This window comes from Budorcas taxicolor, chromosome 15 (assembly GCF_023091745.1).
Source record: "Budorcas taxicolor isolate Tak-1 chromosome 15, Takin1.1, whole genome shotgun sequence".
NCBI classification, from domain to species: domain Eukaryota; kingdom Metazoa; phylum Chordata; class Mammalia; order Artiodactyla; family Bovidae; genus Budorcas; species Budorcas taxicolor.
The window spans coordinates 23,961,198-23,979,227 of record NC_068924.1 but is presented as its reverse complement, the minus strand read 5'-3'; the positions used below and the strand labels follow the sequence as shown (position 1 = coordinate 23,979,227).

Genomic DNA, 18,030 nt, shown 5'->3' with positions numbered 1-18,030 from the left:
CTTAGCAGCAGCAGCAGCCTGGATGGGAGGAGAGTTTGGGGGAGAATGGATACATGTATATGTATGGCTGAGTCCCTTTGCTGTCCCCCTGGAACTATCACACCATTGTTGACTATACTGCAATATAAAATTAAAAGTTTAAAAAAAGACAGTTGGCTTAAATAAAAAAATAAATTAAAAATAAAAATAGATAAGAGAAAAGAAAAGACATGGGTAGTTTCTGGTTTTCTCTCTCTGCCTAGGACAGAAAAAGAGGGAAGGAGCAGAAGTGGCTAAAGAAGGAAAAAGGGAAGTTCTGGAAGAGACAGAGGTGGAGGGAGCTTCCACGAGTTCTCATATCCCAGGCAGGGTAAAGGTCTGCTTGGGCGGCACCCAAGATCGATACTGATGGACAGGAGTGAGTAAACCAGGGGCTTCTCGGCCCCGGGCCTCAGTTTCCCCTCCCTGGGCAGCACAGCCTGGTTGCTGGATCGATGAGCTGATTGGCTGTGGCCAGTGGAGCCGACGATGTTACACGTGGCGGCTCATTCTCTAGGTGGTTAATTGGCTGCCTCAATGCTGGGCTCTGTTGCTCCATTGATTGTGGGTGGAAAGTGGGGAGGGGGAGATGGGGAATCAATACGTTGATGAGTGTCTTACTAGCTGTTTGGTTGGACACTTTGTCAATAGCCACCCACTTACTGATCAGCAGTGCATGGACAGTGCCAGACCATCCAGCTTTCTTTCTCTCTCTTTCTGGCCTGAGACATAAGACCCATGACTGGCCCATGACTGTATGACTTGGCCCAGCAAGTCCAAGTGGAAAGTGCAGTGGAACAGCTTTGATCCCAAGCTCAGGCTCCCAAGCATAGGCTGCCAGGATCATCCTGAGAAAGTCGGGATAAACAGGATAAGCAGGATCAAGATAAACATCTTTAGCCCAGTCTTTGCTCAGCAGAAGGCATCTATTGTGTGCTTGTGGGTGTACTTAGTCGGTCAGTCATGTCCCACTCTTTGCCACCCCTTGGACTGTAGCCTACCAGGCTTCTCTGCCCATGGAATTCTCCAGGCAAGAATACTGGAGCGGGTCGTCATTTCCTCCTGCAGGGGATCTTCCTGACCCAGGGATCCAACCAGCGTCTCTTAAGTCTCCTGCATTGGCAGGCGGATTCTTTACCACTGTGTCACGGGGAAGCCCATTGTGAATGGGAGCCATTCTCCAGCCCCGCAGTCTCCTGTTTTTTTTCCTGGAAAACCTACGCATCAACAAGACAAAGTAAAATCCTTTACTAATATCAAGAGCACATATGTCTGAGGTGGAAGTAGCAAATGAAACTCATCCCAGCTTATATTAGGAACCAGCAACCGGTGAGATAATATTTCATGAGTTTCTCCTGCTGGAGAAGCTGGGTGAGAAGCAGCTCCAGAAATCTAAACCAGACAAGCCTGCTTCCTCAGCCTCTAGGCTTTTTCAGACAGGAAGTTCTCAAGGCTCTGCCTCCCATCCAGCCTCCTTAGATGGTCTGAAAATTGGAGATGCAAGAGCTTGGGGTCAAGGGAAGGTGTCGGCTCAGGTATTCTGCAATGAACCCCTTATAGTTGGGCAGCCTGGAATAGCTCAGCCTAGATATTTTAAGAAGTCCTTTTCATTTAGCCTGGAAGACTTCAGTTCCTAAGAGACAGGCAGCCCAAGACAGGGAGACTGATAAGACTGGAAAGAGAAAGGAAGAACCAGAGAAAGTCTCAGGCAAACACAGCAGACTCTAAGCCATCATTCTTAGTGGGTTCTAGCATTCCTCTCCTCTGAATACTTGTTAGGTGGAGGGAGTGATGCAGTTTGGATGTTCCTTGTGCATGCCTGCATGCTCAGCCGCTTCAGTCGTGTCCGCCACTTTGCGAGTAGCCCGCCAGGCTCCTTGGTCCACGGGATTCTCCAGGCAAGAATACTGGAGTGGGTTACCATGCCCTTCTCCAGGGGATCTTCCTCAGCCAGTGATCGAACCTGTGTCTTCTGCATTACAGGCAGTTTCTTTACTGCTGGGCCACTGAGGAAGCCTGAGATGTTCCTTAGCATATCTTTAAACCCTGATGTGTGAGAGAGGGGCCAGGATCTGTTATGTAAGATCTCAGACCATGCCTTGGACTCTCCCTCCCTCGTGGTCCTGCTTTCTGGTGGCTATGCCAGGGGCTGGCTGCTAAGAGTTCCCAAAGGAGCTAGGTAAGTGCAAGACTTAGCATTCTCTGCTTTCAAACACCAAACCAGTGGGTGCTGGCCGTGGTGCTGATGTTCTTGCTAAAGGAGAGCGGGCTCCCAGCTTCCCCAAGAGGCCATGAGCCCACAATAATAACAGGACTATGTAGACCCTTCCATCATCTTTCCAGGGGATTACAGAACTGAGCATCATTCTCCCCACCTCCCCACTGCTAAGTGTTCCTGGTTCTGATCCTCACACCTTGAATCCCACCTCCAATTGTCTCCTTCAGAACAGCCACCATTTGGTCACCTCTTAATTCCTTGGGCCAGAAAGCACCAAACATCTGAAACCACAGATAATTCCCCAACCTCATTACCACCGGTAACTTCAGACATCATCTCCCATCTGCTCGGATGCTGACAAAGGGTCAATAAGAGAGTTTAGGGATTCATCACATTTTATTATCTCCTTCATCTGATGGGTGTTCAGGGAAGTGGCCACTGGTGAGCAGTGAGACCTTAGGGTTGGATGAACCTAATGCAGAGTAATGAGGCCCAGGTGGCAGACAGCTGGCTTACCTTCCACCTCAAAACAAGGCTGAGGGGGTGAGCAGAATTCCAAATTCCCAGTTCAGGGAAATGCCCGTGGGGAAACTGAGGCTTGATGTTTTAGACAGAGTGAAGTCAGGCCTTGTGTGTGTTTCTTCTGATCCAAGAGTGTGTTTTAAAGCCATAATGGGCCTGTAGGGGAGTGGATGAGCATGGAAGAATCTTAAACACCAAGTTTGGGGGAGGGAGAGTGCAGGCCCTGGTTTGGGACTGCTGAGATGCACTGGCACTGGAAATAGGCAGGAACTGTATATGTGCTTTGAGAACATCACTGGTGCCCCTCGGCCCTGAAATTCCCCCATTCCCATCCTAACAAGCGCCACCACCGCCCACTCCCGCCGTGGCCGGGCGCTGGGCTGGGCCCACTCAGGAATACTGCCAAATGGACCAGAGTGTGACCAGGGTGACGCTGTAGGCCAGCACCGCCAGCAGGTATATGCGGAAGAGCAGCCGGTCCAGCACGGAGCCCACACGCAGCCAGTCCCGGGCCACCTCTCGGCTCCCCTCCCGCTTTTCCAGGAAGTGCCGGATCGAGGTTAGCTCCTGCAGCAGCCCGCGCACCGCCAGGGAGGCCTCCCGAGGCGGTGGGGGAGGGCTGCCTCTGCCCCTCGGGGTCTTCTCCAAGTCCCGGGGTCCCCCCAGATGGCTGCAGTGGTTTCCCATGTCTAGAAGAAGGACAGAGCATTGGCAAAGGAGGGAGGCCCAGCAGGCTCGTGTGAACACTGGCCTTTACACTTCTAAGGCCTCAGACATTTTTACAGTGTATCATTTCAGACCTGAAGAGTACGGAGAGTAACTTACATCTTTGGGTACCCACCGTCCAACTTAAGCAAATAAAGAAAGCCGATGCAGTTGAAGATCACTGTATATCCTTCTTCCTTAGTCACATCCTTCATCCCTCCCCAGGTCAGCAAGACCGTGAATTTAATGTTTATCCTTCTTGCACGCATTTTTTTTTTAACCCAAGGGATTTCCCCAGCCATTTGATATCCGTTATATCATTTGAGAGCTTCCCTGGTGGCTCAGATGGTAAAGCATCTGCCTGCAATGCGGGAGACCCGGGTTCAATTCCTGGGTCAGGAAGATCCCTTGGAGAAGGAAATGGCAATCCACTCCAGCACTCTTGCCTGGAAAATCCCATGGACGGAGGAACCTGATAGGCTACAATCCATGGGGTCACCAAAGAGTCGGACACGACTGAGTGAACCTCCTGGCAGCCCCATGGAGAGGCAGACTTAGAGTGATTACTAACCACACTCTTCACATGAAGATGTGAAAGCTCAGAGAGGTTAAGTGACTAGCCTGCGGTGACACAGCCAGAGCATCATTTATCGGTGAGGCCACCGAGGTCCAGGTATCCGGACTCCAAATCCACTGCTTTGTCCACTACATCATGTCACCTCCCTGCACTCCTCTTCATGACTTTGAATCCTTCTTGACCAGAAAATACACCTTCAGATCACTGCCTTCACCAGGCGAGCAGTAGGATTAGGCATTAGTCTATTGCACGAGCTCATGATGAGATGGTCTTAGGTTAACCAAACATCTTCTACAAAAGGCCAGGCCCCAGCCAGGAGGAGGACTCAAAGGAGGGGAGAAAGGTGGAGGGTTTAAAACACCAGCTTGGAATCAGATGAGCCTGGGTTCAAATCATGCCTTCGCCAGGTCCTGGCTCTGTGACTTAGGGCAAGCTGTTTGGCCTCTCTAGGCTTCTGTTCCCTCATTTGAAAAATGGAAATGAGGATCCTATTGGGTCACCGTGAGAATGACCTGTGATAATGCACAGAAAATGCTTTGCACACACCTGGTAAAGTGCTCAAGAAATCAACAAACCAATCACTACCACCACCACCGACAGAAGCATGAGGAACTTAGGATCCCTCTGTGCCCTGTCTCTCTGCCTCACAGGTGTTTGAAATGCTAAAGGGCCAGGTCTTTGGCTGATTCTAATGAGAGGGCGTTAGGAACCAGGCTGCAGTGTTGAACTACAGGAGGGTAGTTGTCCCATGAGTGCCTGTTGTTGTCACTGTTTAGTTGCTAAGTCATGTCCAACTCTTTTGGTACCCGAGGGACTGTAGCCCACCAGCCTCCTCTGCAGACCCCATGGACTATGCCAGGTAAGAATACTGGAGTGGGTTGCCATGTCCTTCTCCAGAGAGTCTTCCCAACCCAGGGATCAGACTCGCGTCTCCTGCATTGCAGGTAGATTCTTCACTGCTGAGCCACCAGGAAAGCCCTATAAGTGCCTGGGGGCATCCACTTGACCTCCTTTGGGATCCATCTCAGGCGAGGTCACCCTCACCCCAGAGGTCTTAAGTCCTGACACGCTCAGTCTCTGGGACTCCTAAACCCTCTTCCCCTCCACCCAGGCTGCTGCTGCTGCTGCTGTTAAGTCGCGTCAGTCGTGTCCGACTCTGTGCAACCCCATAGACGGCAGCCCACCAGGCTCCCCTGTCCCTGGGGTTCTCCAGGCAAGGACACTGGAGTGGGTTGCCATGTCCTTCTCCAATGCGTGAAAGTGAAAAGTGAAAGTGAAGTCGTTCAGTTGTGTCTGACTCTTAGCGACTCCATGGACTGCAGCCCACCAGGCTCCTCCATCCATGGGACTTTCCATGCAAGAGTACTGGAGTGGGTCACCAGTGCCTTCTCCGCCCAGGCTGATGAGTGAATACAAAGTGAGGAAGGGGTTTGATTGATGCCTTTGGCTGAAGTCTGCCATGAGTTCTCTGTGCAGGACGGTACCCAGTTCACAGCCCTGCCCAGGCTCTCTGGCCTGGCGACCCCTCCAGAGCCTCCCCCACAGCCAAGTCCCTGCCTCCAGGTCAGAAGTTCCCCTCCACGTGGGACTCTCCCATTCCTGTCTCACCTGAGCAGTCATCGGTCTTGGTGGCTTGGGAGGTGGCTGCGGGCCTCCGGGCCATTGACTGCTCCCCTAGGCAGAGGAGCAGGGTGACTCTCTCAAGAACCAGGTGGCGCAGCCAGGCGGGCACTGGCTGCTGCAGGTCCTGTTTGTGTACCAGCCGCACGATGAGGATCGTCTCGGCCAAGCTGATCACCAGGAGGGCCATGCACACGACGAAGTAGACACCTATGTGCCCCGGGACGGGGCGGGGTGGGGGACACACACGGGAGGTAGGAGAGGCGCGGGCTCCTCGGCCCTGGGGAGCTCTCCCCCAGGAGCCGGCCTTACCGATGAGCGGCGTGCCAATGGCCGTGGCGGGCAGCGTGTCGGACACGATGATCAGGAAGACCGAGTACCCCAGGAGGAGTGTGATCTTGAAGGAAACTCTCTCACCGCTGTCCGGAGGCAGGTAGAAGCCCACGATGTCCACCACCATGAGGAAGATACTGGGCAGAAGCAGGCTGACCGCATAGAAGAGGGGCCGTCGGCGGATGACCACCTGGATCGAGAGAGGAGCTCAGGGGAGTCGGGGCAGACAGGATCTGGGCCCAGGAACCCCCCTCCCCATCCCAGATCCTCTTGCTTCATGGAGCTTTCAGCCTCGACTGCTGAAAGATATAGACAAACCCCAGATACTGTCCCTGGATCAAAGCTCGTGGCTGTTCAGGGAAAGTTAAGAGACAACGCAGCTGTGTTTCCCCAACCACTTTGCTGAGGCTGCAGGGCACCCTGGAGTTGGGAAAGGGCCATGGAGGTTTTTCCCCATATGCCTCCTGAAGTATGCTGGGGTGTGCCCCACTCACATAGAACTTCATCTCTGCGTAGCTGTCACTGCTTTCTATGCTGAACTCCTGAAACTGGGTCAGCACCCCCAGCAGCTCCCACTCGCCCTGGTTCATGAAGACGCTCCTGTCGAACTTCACCTTTTCAGGCAGGCGCCACAGAGAGATGTTGATGTCCTGGACTGAGACAGGAGACACAGGGCAGCTTTGGAGCCCAGGCCAGGGGCATGCCAGGCCCTGTAAGGGTGGGGCAGCACCCACATGGCATGGCTCAAGTCTCCAGCTCGTAATCTTCAGCCTGTTTCTTGGCTGTAAGATGAGGTCATAGTGCACCCTGTACCTGTCTGTGCAGTGGGACTGTACAGAGGGGACGGGTCTTGGATGGAGACACAGCAAAATGCAAACAGCCAGGCAAACTATTAGAATGCCTTCTCCTCTTTCTGTCTCCCCCCCCACCACACACACACACTCATCCCTTCAAGCACTCCTCTAGGTTACCTGTTAGACTTCCTCACGTAGGCAATGAGCAAGAGGCAGCTTTCCTCATCTTTGCCTTGACAGAGCTGCCTGCCTTCATATTTATTTATTTATGCAGCTACGCTGTGTCTTTGTTTTGGCATGTGAGAGAGCTTACATATGGCTGTGGCATGCAGGATCTAGTTCCCTGATCAGGGATCGAACCCAGGCCTCCTGCTTTGGGAGTGTGAAGTCTTAGCCACTGGCCCACCGGAGAAGTCCCTGAGCTGCCTGTCTTTAAAGGTGAATTAGGAAAATAAGCAAAATCCTCCCTTACAGAATAGCAGTTACACTGCTCCGCATCTATACTAGCGAAACAGATACACATGGGCAGCAGGAGACAGCAGTATCCGTTGCAGCAAAATACTGTAAACGATCTAAATTCCCACCAATCAGGGAAATGCTTAATAAAGTTTATGCAGTCCAAACCATGAACTCTTCTACAGCAGTCAACATTGATGAGGAAGAGCTAAACCTGCACTACCTGGAAAAATGCCCCAGACTGGTTGTTAAGTAAAAAGACTCAGGTACAAACATATATTGGAACACAAAATATTTTACATTTATGTAAAATAAAAATCCATAAAACAATGTCTGTATACTTTCCATAGATGTGTATGTATGTGTATGTATTCAAAGGCTGGAGAAGGATCTGGAAGAACATATTATATAAAATATGTATCAGTATATCTATGTATATCACGATACTGATAAAAATTAAGTCTCGGTGTAGGGAGTTGTTGGTAAGAGTTTGGGATTGAGTATAGAGGTCAAAAGTCAAAGATTATTTGCAATTATGACTTTTGTTCAAGGGAGTTACGTATTATGTTTGTCATTTACAATTAATAAAATCAGGATAGCACTGGAGGATGCCTTTATGCAGTAGAGGGCTGCTCACTTCACTAGACTTTGAAGGCACCTAGTGTGCGTCCACTCAGTGGAAGTTTGCCAAGCATCTTCCTTTGTGCTAGGCACTGCCTAGCATGGCCAGAAATCCTGTCCCTGCCCTCTCTAAGTTTCCATCTGGTGGAGGAGTAGATGTTGAAATAAGTCTTTACAAATGAACGGAAGTAGAGAGAAAACAGGAGCCTATAAAATTGGGTGATGGAGGTGCCTTGTTTGGGGGACAGATGGGGGTATACTGAGTAACTGACATGGACACTATGATTAGAAGTTGCGTGGAGGGACTTTGGGCTTCTCTGTGGTTAAAGAATCTACCTGTAATGCAGGAGACCTGGGTTCAATCCCTGGACTGGGCAGATCCTCTGGAGAAAGGAATGGACAGAAGGGAATGGTTCCCTACTCCAGGACTCTTGCCTGGAGAATTCCATGGACAGAGGAGCCTGGTGGGCTGCAGTTCATGGGGTTGCAAAGAGTCGGACTCGACTGAGCGACTACACTTTCACTGAGGGACTTCACTGGAGGTCCAGTGGTTACAACACCACGCTTCCAATGCAGGGGCCATGAGTTCCATCCCTAGTCGGGGAACCATCCCTAGTCCTGCCGCAGGTGTCAGAGGGCAGGAGTGGCGCCAGAAGGAGAAAAGGAGAGGGAGGGGCAAGGTGTCCCAGGAGAAGCAGCAGCATGTGAGTAAGGGAAAAAACAAGGGGTGCTGGGGCCGGGAAGGCAGGCAGCTGGGCTGGGCACTGAGTAGCAGGGGAAGCCGGAGTGGTGTCTGTGCGCAGAGGACTGGATCATGTCTCAGGAGTGCTGGCGAAACAGAGAGAGTTTTACGTAGATAGAGACATGATCAGATCTGCATGACTTTTCAGTTAAAAAGACGGGGGGGAGGGGGGCCACACACATGGGATATTACTTCCCCAACAAGGGATGGAACCTGAGTTCCCTGCATTGGAAGCTCTGGGCTTTAACCACTGGACTGCCAGGGAAGTCCCCAGATTTGCGTTTGCATAAGATCTCTCTGGCTGCTTCGAGGAGCATGAATTGGTGTGAGGGTGGGGACTGGAGGGGATGAGAATGAATGGGGACCGACTGCTAGGAGCTACTGCAGTAACCTGGGCGGGAGATGAGGGTAGCTGGCACTGGGGCGGGCGGGGTGGGGGGTCCATCAGTGAAGAAGTGGGTAGATTTGAAAGACACTTCCTGCCAGATCCTACTTGTGACTTGGGAAAAGCATCATTTGAAAGGCACTTCCTGCCAGATCCTACTTGTGACTTGGGAAAAGCATCATCCCTGACCGCATCTTGCCCTCAGTTTACATCGTCTCATTCCATCCTTAGGACAGCTGAGGGAGGTGAAGACGGCGACATAGTCAGTGCCATTTAGAGGACGGGGAAACAGAGGCTGAGCAACGTGAACAAATAAGAGGTGAGCGAACTGGAGAAGGGAGACTGCATCCCCAGGGGTGCTCCTCATGCAGGCATCCCTGGGCCCCCACCTGTTCTCCCACCTCCCAAAGCCCCTGGACTCACTGGTGTGCAGCCAGCTGGTGAAGGTCAGCGAGCAGTTCTGTACGTCGAAGGGGAAGTTGTAGATGTCCAGGGTACAGGCGGTCATCACCTGGAGGGGCTTGTAGTTCTGGACTTCGCCGTGATGCCGGACATAGACATACGGGATGTTTGGAGACTTCCCCACGTCCACACTGGCCAGGGAAGAGGGGCGGGTTTGGGGCTCAAGAAGCAGGCCAAGCCCTGGATGTCAGAAGGTCTCTGAGCAGTTCGGCAGGGGAAGAGATGCAGAACGGGCCCAGGCAACAGGACACCCTGGCAGTTTTGTCTGGCCTCGGCGTGTCCAAGCTTCTTATCTTAGGCTTCCTTACCTGCCATCGCCAAGGCCACTTTTCAAGCAGTTACAGAGCATTTCTCCTTTATTCTCCTGGCAACCTAGCCACAAAATGCAAGCCAGGAGTCCATGGACCCCAAAGCCCCGGGGCATAAGGAGAACACCTAGCTGTCCCCCACGTGCTGCCCAGCCGGGCTAGGCAGAGCTCAGCTCCCAGGATCGACAGCCTGGTGGCAACAGGCAGGCTTGGTGGCAGAGCAGACCCTTGGGTTCCATCCCTAGGAATCCCTGAAATGAAAACAATCATTTCCAGGGGTGGGGGGTGGGGACAGAACTGGAGAAATCATTGAGAAGAATTAGGGCAAGTAACGAAGTCCTGTAAGAGCTCATCCCACTCTCTTTGGGCAGACCCCAGGCCAAGCTCCCTCAAGGGAGCCCTGGAGCTAAGCCTGGGGTCCTGAGTCCGTGGCCTTCTGTGGCATCAGGCTGAGAGACAAGACGTCAAAGCCAAGGCTACTTCAGTGTTGAAAATGGAGATCCAGCCTGAAACTGGAGATCCGCAGTCCCTCCAGCCTCAGCTCTGCAGGGAGTGAGGCTCTCAGTCAGCTGCCTCCCTGAATTATGAGCATCACCCCCTGGACATGGGCGATGCAGTGGGTACTGGGTGGAGGACAACTGGCCCCCGCCACCTTCTCCTTCCATCTATCTCCCCAGCTATCTTCCTAGCCCTTGGATTCAGAAGCCCAGGCAGTGGAGCCTGCAGGATGGGGAGAAGGAATGTTGGCTGCTGGGAATAAGGGCTGGTGAGACCCACTTCATCCCTGGGTGCAACCTGTGCCCACGCAGGCACGTGTGTGGCTTGAAAGTTTGAGTGTCTCCTGGCCCCAAGTCTCCTCTGCCAACCATCGCTGGCACTTTATTCCTTTCAGAAATATTCCTGCCCCCTTTAAAAACACTGCTCCTCACTAGACTATTATGACAATGTGGATTCTTTCACTGGCCTCCTTTCTCCCTGGAAAGAGATCCTTGGGTTAAGGAGAAGAGCAAAGTTTCAGCATCAGGCATAGAAAAAGGGGAGTTTTTAAAAGAAAAGAAAGGGAGAAAAAGATAAAGGGGAATGAGGGCCCCATGCAACTTTACCTCCATTTCTACAGGTCTGGTGGAGCATCTCAAATGCAACAGCAGTGATCTTGTCTCCTGCCCCCCTGCTGTCCCCAGCCCCCACGCCTCTGGCTGCCAAGCATCCGATGACAGTACTCACAACTCATTGATAAGGATGTCTGGGACCCAGATGCTGTCTGTGGGGATGGACAGTTTGGTGATGTTGTCAAAGTCCTCCGGGTTCCACTGGAGAAACTCATCGGTCCAGTACTAGGGGAGGAGCAGGAACGATCACGGGTGACCCAGTCCATCATGGGCCAACTTCACCGCTCAGAGCCCAAGCAACAGGGTGGGGGGCATCTTCTTGGGAGAATCTGGGTGTCAGTGGCACCCAGCTTACTCAGTGGTACCCAAGAATCCCTTCCCCTCTGCACTCACACATCCCTACATGCGAATATATACAACACAGACAGATGCAGCCTCTCCCTGGGGAAGGTATCCAGTCGTTGCTAATGTTATAAACCACCTAGCCATCAACTGACGTACGTGTGCTAAGTCGCTTCAGTCATGTCCGACTCCTTGCAACCCTATGGACTGTAACCAACCATACTCCTGTCCATGGGGTTCTCCAGGCAAGAATACTGGAGTGGGTTGTCATTTTCTCTTAGACAAATCCCTTCTTGGGTCTTGATGTGCACACACATAGACAGGGGTAATGGTGTGCACCTCACAGGGTAAGACATGGCTATTGCTAAACTTTGATCAATGCCTTCCCCACTATCTTGCCAGAATGACTGGTCTAAAATGTAAATGCCACCGTGTCGCTCCTTTGCCTCTGAGCCCTCCTTGCACCTTGCCTGAGCGGTGCCCATCAGGAGCTGGAGGAGTGGGGAAATGGCTGGGGATAGGAAGACCAAGTGATGGGATCATCCTGTTTCAGTCACCCAGTTTGGGCATCATCCAATTTGGCTTTAATAGAGGGAAGAACTTTCTAGCAATTAGAGCTGTTTGAAAGCGAAGTGGCTGCCTTCTGAGCTGCCAGTCACCGAGGCGTTTGATCAGCAGAAGCGGGACAAACACTTGTTAGAGATGCTGTGGAAAACCCTGGAAACCAGAGGGGATGTTGGGGGATTTCTCCTCTGCTTGGTCTTTAAGCCGCCTCCCATTCCCAGTCCTGAGGTTAGAGGGGCCCAGATCCAGGAGACCCCAGATCTCATGAGCATGCGTCTCCCCTCCTCTCCTCTCCCCTTTCTTCCCTGCCTTCTCTTGCCCAAGACCTCTGAGACTCCCAGCTCCTCTGAGACAGAGGAGTGCCCTCAGGAAGGGTTGCCCGCCCCCCAGTCCCAGGAAATGGGGGTGGGGGAGGGGCTGGTTGGCTCACCTGCCGATACCAGATGTAGGTGGTCAGGACCTGATTCTTCTCATCCTGTGGAAGGAATGGGAGCTCAGCAAAGGCGGCCCTGTGGGCTGGGAGCCCACCTCGCACACGCCAACCCCAGTAGGAGCTGCTGCTCTGTGTGCCTGATCCCTTGAGAATGAGGAAATGGGGTGGGGAAAGGGGCCAGCTGGGAAAAAATCAGCCTTTTACTAGGAGACACCTAGGAAGAAGTTCACGGATTTCTTTTTTAACATATGTGTGTGTTCACACATATATGTCTTCTAGTATCTTCTATCCTGTTGTGTATATTTCACATAAACATAAATAATAACATAATAAAAGATTAATAGAAGACATAATAACAAGCCTAAAGAAGGCTGAGTGCCAAAGAATCGAGGCTTTTGGATTGTGATGCTGGAGAAGACTTCTGAGAGTCCCTTGGACTGCACGGAGATCAAAGAAGTCACTCTTAAAGGAAATCAACCCTAAATATTCACTAGAAGGACTGATGCTGAAGCTGAAACTCCAATACTTTGGCCACCTGATGCAAATAGCTGACTTATTGGAAAAGACCCCGATGTTGGGAAAGACTGAGGGCAGAAGGGCATGACAGAAGATGAGACGGTTGGATGGCATCGCCGACTCAACGGACATGAGTTTGAGGCAACTCTGAGAGGTGGTGAAGGACAGGGAAGCCCGGAGTGCTGCGGTCCATAGGGTTGCAGAGTCGGACACGACTTAGCGACTAAACATCATATATGTGTATATCTGTACAATTATATCTGTATGTATGTATCTACACCTATTTCCTACCTTAGCATGAAGTCAAAAGGTACAGACCCACATAAAATGAAAAATTCATCACTCTCCCTCCCTTCCATCCAATTCCCAATCTCCCTTCCTGAAACAGCCTGCTGACTCTAGTAGAGATGCCCAGCGAAGTCAGTTCTGCCCACCCTACCCCAGCGCAGCACCCGCATCTCTGCAGTTGCCTTCTTCTTATCTCAGCCCAGCATCCAACCCCCTCTGCTGGGCAGTGCACCCCACCCCACTTCAGCAATTGATTAATTGCTTTATTTATGAGTAATTCTTCAACCACGATTTAGTAACACCCGCCATGTACCAGGGACGTGTGTAGACAGTGAGGGTGTAGAGGTGAAAAGGATGGTCTGCACCCCCACCCAGCTCACCCCGGGAGGTGCAATGTGTGAAGAGCCACACGTATGCACAACCGTAGGGAGCGTAGGGTGTGGGAGAGGCAGCCATGCAGGTGACCCCAGTTTTCAGTTTGGGGAGCATCCTGAGCTGTGGTATCAGGGCTCAGGGGCTATGGGCACCCAGAAGCCCGCCATGGACTGGGTCTCACATGGTCTCCCACTCAGAAGGTCCACCCTGGAGCAGGGCAGTGGGGCCGGGCGCTCACCACGCTGAGGATGGCATAGACAATGACATCGATGGACACGGTGGTCGGTGTCCTCCAGTCCCGCACGGGCCGCACGCCCTTCTTGTAGTTGGCCAGCAGGTGATCTGACAGCCGCAGCAGAGCCGGCCTGGAGGCGTTGGGGGGCTGGGGGTCCCCCCTGTGCTTGGCTGGGAAGGACAGACAGCGCAGCCTGAGTCTGCCCCAGATCTCTGGCCCTGGTTTCAAAGCTAGTAAATGTGTCCCCACTTAATCCCACCTCCCAGAACTCCCAGATACCCCCACAGACTGAAATTCTCATCTCCAGAGCATTTTTTGCCTACAGAGGTTCCTGCCAAAACACAAAGGTATTCATAAGGGTAGCCCCAGCCCCCGTTTATATGAGAAAGGAAGCTGGGCTGTGAGAGCAGGTGGCACGAGGCAGGTGAGGTCTCAAGTCAGCCAAGGATGAGAAGGGTTGAGAGAGTCGCTGCCCGCCCAGAGGAGGTAGGCCTCTGGGGCCTGGACGAGGGGCTCTGGGAGCCGAGGGAAGCTGGCCTTGGCAGGAGAGCCTAGAGAGTGTGGCCCCAAGTGCACAGATTCTAAGCCCAGTGGTCTGCAAAGTGTCAGCCTCCGCGGAGGTCAGAGCTCAGCGTCTGCACAGCTCACGGTCCCCAGGACCCCAGCCCTCAGCTGACGAGGAGAGAAGGGTGGGCACCCAGCGAAAGGGGACATTCCCTCTCTGACCTGCCAAGCCCCCCAGGGAGAGCCCTCCCCATCCCCACGCTCGTGCAAACTCCCGAGGAGTCCTTGCCGGGCCTTCTTAGTCTAGCTCTCTGGGCTGCTTTGATGGCGTTGGCAAGAGGGCTGGCGTGGGGTCTGGAGGGAGTCAGTAGAAACCAAGCTGCTCCCAGAGCCAGAGGCCTGCAAGGATAAAATCGTGAAACCCCACACCTAGGCCCTCGCCCCACTCTGTGGGGATTTCACAGGAGCGCCTCAGCTGTCCCTCTGGGAAACAGTAAGAGTGTTTCCTGAAAGATGCCAGAAACACAAAGGGGAAAGATAGGGCGAGGAGGGGCCCCCTGGAGGACACAGGGCACTACTGGGGGCGGGTGGGGGGGGCAGGGCCTTTCACAGCCCAGGGCCCTGCAGGCTGGGCTTTCCCTGGACCGAGCTGCCTCTTCTCCCACCTCATCTACCGTGTGGGCAATCCCTACAGCAAATCCGTCCTGCAGGTTCCCTTTCCAGCCCCTCCCCTGCCCCTCCCCCGCTCCCCAATAAACTTTCAGAAAAACAACAGAGAGAGAGACCAAGATGAGAGGATGTTTACTGAGCATCCCCTTTGGGAATAATACCAATGAGCATATCGTTCATTTCAGTATCAGCCCCCTGGGCTGGCTGTTACCAGAGTCCACATTACAGATAAAGATGCCCAAGGCTCAGACAGGCGAGTACTGTGTCCTGCCAGGCAAGGGAGCTGGGATTCAGACCCAGGTCCCTGTGTGTCTTCACTGCACCAGCAACAGCCCAGGTCTTATCGTCTGGGATTCTGACCAGACTGGGCGCCTCAGACCTCAGGGCCAAGGACCAGTGCTGGGAGAGACAGAGCTCCCCCTCAACCAGAGAGGCCCCAGATCACAGTCTTAACTCACAGCCTGGGCCTGCTCGTCCCACTGAGCTACCCCCAACGACACGAGGAAAACCATCGTGCCCCTAAGCCCCTCAATGCTGTGCATTTAAGTACATCCTAACTGTGCCCGCCCTGCTTCAAAGAGCTCTGGCTGGAGAGAAAACCTTCCCATGAGGGGTGGAGGTGGGGGATGAATATTGTCTGCAACAAAGGAAATGGATTCTTTTGTGGCTAAAACTCCTTGTATCCCCAGGAGGCAGGAAAGGATGGGTGAGGGAATGCAGAGAGAAGTTTGGTGCTATCTGAGCTGAGCCCTGGAAGGAAATTTTCTAGACAACCAAGGCCCAGAGAGCTTGTGCAATGAAAGCAGAGAAGTCCGGGAAGATGACATCTGTCCTGGTCTCTACTGCTGCAGACCTGTGTGACCCTGGGTAAAATCTACCCACCCTGGACCGCAGCATTCCCATTTATAACAAGAGAGAGGGGATCAAGAGAGCTCCAACTTCCCTTACAGCTGCCCTTCGATGAGTCTGGGGGCCGAGCAAGGAGGAGAGGAGCCCCTAAGCATTTCCCACACAGCAGGCTGTGCCACGCCCCACTCTGCGAGCTCTGCTCTCACTCTTCGCTCCAGACGCCCAACTTTCTATCTGTATCCCCGGGGCGTGGAAATCCCCTCTTGCGCACATGCAGTAAGGTCCCTGACTTTCCTGTTGCCTCACCCGCTCCAAAACCCTCCTTCCTTCAAATTTTGGAGGCGCTAAGCATCCCCTGCTTCACCTCTGTCCGCTGCTGCCCAGGTGCTACGTGCTGTCCCGCCGTCTCCTTACCTTCTCCCTGTGGTGCCAGCAGCGTGGGCAGAAGCAAGCCGAGCAGCGCCCGTGGCACCCAGGGCAGCATAGTCGCTTCTCTCGGAGCAGCCTTCAGGGTGAGCGCTCCGGAGGACCAGCCTGCCCGCTGCGCTCCACCAGCCTCATATCAGCCAGCCTCCCGCACCTCCTGAAGCTGCAGCCTTACGCTGCCCCTGGCCACCAGGGCTGGGAAGCCGCCAAGTTTTCCTGCAATCAATCCTTCCGCTGGATCAGGTTTCAGGGCGGGGGAGGGAAGGGGAGGAAGCCGGCCAGGCTGATGTCACGGGGCCAATGGAGCTTAGTCCTCCCGTTCAGCCAGGTGGCCTGGCCAAGTTCCCCAAGGAGTAACTCAGGGACAGAGGGCTGCAGGAGCCCCTGGAGCAAGGGGGCAGCCTGCCTGTTGAGAGGTACTCTGGGCTGCTGCCTTCACTTATACCCCTCGCACGCATTGAGCCGGGGCATTTCTGGTGGCTCAGCTGTAAAGAATCCACCTACAATGCAGGAGACCAGGGTTCGATCCCTGAGTCCAGAAGATCCCCTGGAGAAGAGCATGGCAACCCACTCCATCATTCTTGCCTGGGAAATCCCATGGACAGAGAAGCCTGGTGGGCTACAGTCCATAGGGTCGCACAGAGTCGGACAGGACTGAAGTGACTTAGCAGCAGCAGCATTGAACTGGGGCAGAATGGGTTGAGGCAGGAGAAGCAGGAGGACCATGCTCTTCCTCCACAGGTGACACCGTGTCCCCAGCTAAACAGGTGACTGCGCATCATCAGTAAAGAGCAAATACACATTTAACTGCTCCCCAGACACACCTAACCATTGCCCCTAAATGTCCCATTCTGTGTCCTTGGGGCTCCCTATATGAATCCGTGAGGCACCCCCCCCCCCCCCACTTCCCTGTTTCTTGCTCCAAGTCCTGGCCTGTGTGGCCTGGGGGCCCATGCCTTCCACCGAGCCAGGCGCCCCCTGGAGACAGAGCCGGGACGGTAGGAGCATCAAACACTAAACTTATTCTACAAGGGGCAGCGCCAAAGCAGGAGGGAAAACACGGCAAGAGGAAGATGAAAAGAAGCAGAAGGTAAAACTGTAGAAAAGACCTGGAGAAGAAGGGGGAAAAGGAAGGAGAAAAGGAAAAGATGGGAAAATTTGTAGGAAATAGAAGGAAGAGGAAAATAGAATTAAAAGGCAAGAAGGAGGGGGACAAAAAGAGGACAAGAAAAAAAGAAGGAGGAGGAGGAATCAGACGCAGCAGGAAGATGCTGAGCCCTGAGCCCAGGGTGCCTGAGTGTGGCTGTTCCTTCCGGAATGGGACCCTGGCTCGTGGCGGGGTGGTGGATCACCTCGGGACAGTGAGGAAGCCTGGAGACCCCGTCCCACGAGCCCACATTGCTGCAGTGAGCTCCTAGGACCCTCTGAGACTGCCTGATTGTGTTGGGGGTCGGGGAGAGCATGTCATGGGCACAGTGTGTGCATTTGAAAATTAGCTTCTTAGGTAACAGGATTAGAGCGAGCTGGGCAGGCCACAGCCTTCGATGGAGATGTATTGCCCGTGCGTCTCTCTCTGATGGAGCAGCAATCAGGTTTCCCCTGAAGAAATTTCCTATTAATGGATTTGATGGTGCACCAGACAAAGGGAGTTGGAGCCGTGGCCAGTGGCGGGGTGTAAATTGCCTCCGATGAAACCGTGGAGTCACTTTTGCCCCTTTTAAACAAGATAAGAATTAGTGCGAGGCCTTGATGAACTCTCCTTGGCCAGTGGGGATGAGGGAAAAGCAGAGGCCTGGCTAATTTGATTCCTGAGCTCTGCCTGTAGACGGCCAGTCTCCTCCGAGGGAGCGGAGGCAGACACGCAGATGGCAGCTGGCCAGCGTGGGTCATGAAAAGCTCGGAGGCTGCAGGGCCCAAAGCCCCAGGCTTCCTTTGAGTCCGGCAGCTCCAGGTGCCATG

General features: G+C 53.4%; 1 protein-coding gene across 1 annotated transcript; it reads right to left on the bottom strand.

Annotated features, from left to right (window-relative positions):
• Nucleotides 1-3,148: 3,148 nt before the first annotated feature.
• HTR3A (5-hydroxytryptamine receptor 3A) lies at nt 3,149-16,129 on the bottom strand. The gene is made up of 9 exons (XM_052653052.1): nt 16,060-16,129; nt 13,627-13,793; nt 12,207-12,251; nt 10,986-11,095; nt 9,415-9,584; nt 6,488-6,648; nt 5,973-6,183; nt 5,649-5,870; nt 3,149-3,447 (listed from the first exon to the last, which is right to left on the bottom strand). Exons 1-9 carry the CDS (start codon nt 16,127-16,129, stop codon nt 3,149-3,151), a joined length of 1,455 nt encoding a protein of 484 aa, XP_052509012.1.
• Nucleotides 16,130-18,030: the final 1,901 nt, after the last annotated feature.

What these genes read in the sequence shown, in the direction of transcription:
- HTR3A (XM_052653052.1), bottom strand. Translation starts at nt 16,129, where the DNA reads ATGCTGCCCTGGGTGCCACGGGCGCTGCTCGGCTTGCTTCTGCCCACG. An exon ending in GCTGGCACCACAGGGAGAAG is followed by an intron (nt 13,794 to 16,059) that starts GTAAGGAGACGG and finishes TGTCCTTCCCAG; the next exon opens with CCAAGCACAGGGGGGACCCC. An exon ending in CACCAGCTGGCTGCACACCA is followed by an intron (nt 6,649 to 9,414) that starts GTGAGTCCAGGG and finishes CTCCTGTCTCAG; the next exon opens with TCCAGGACATCAACATCTCT.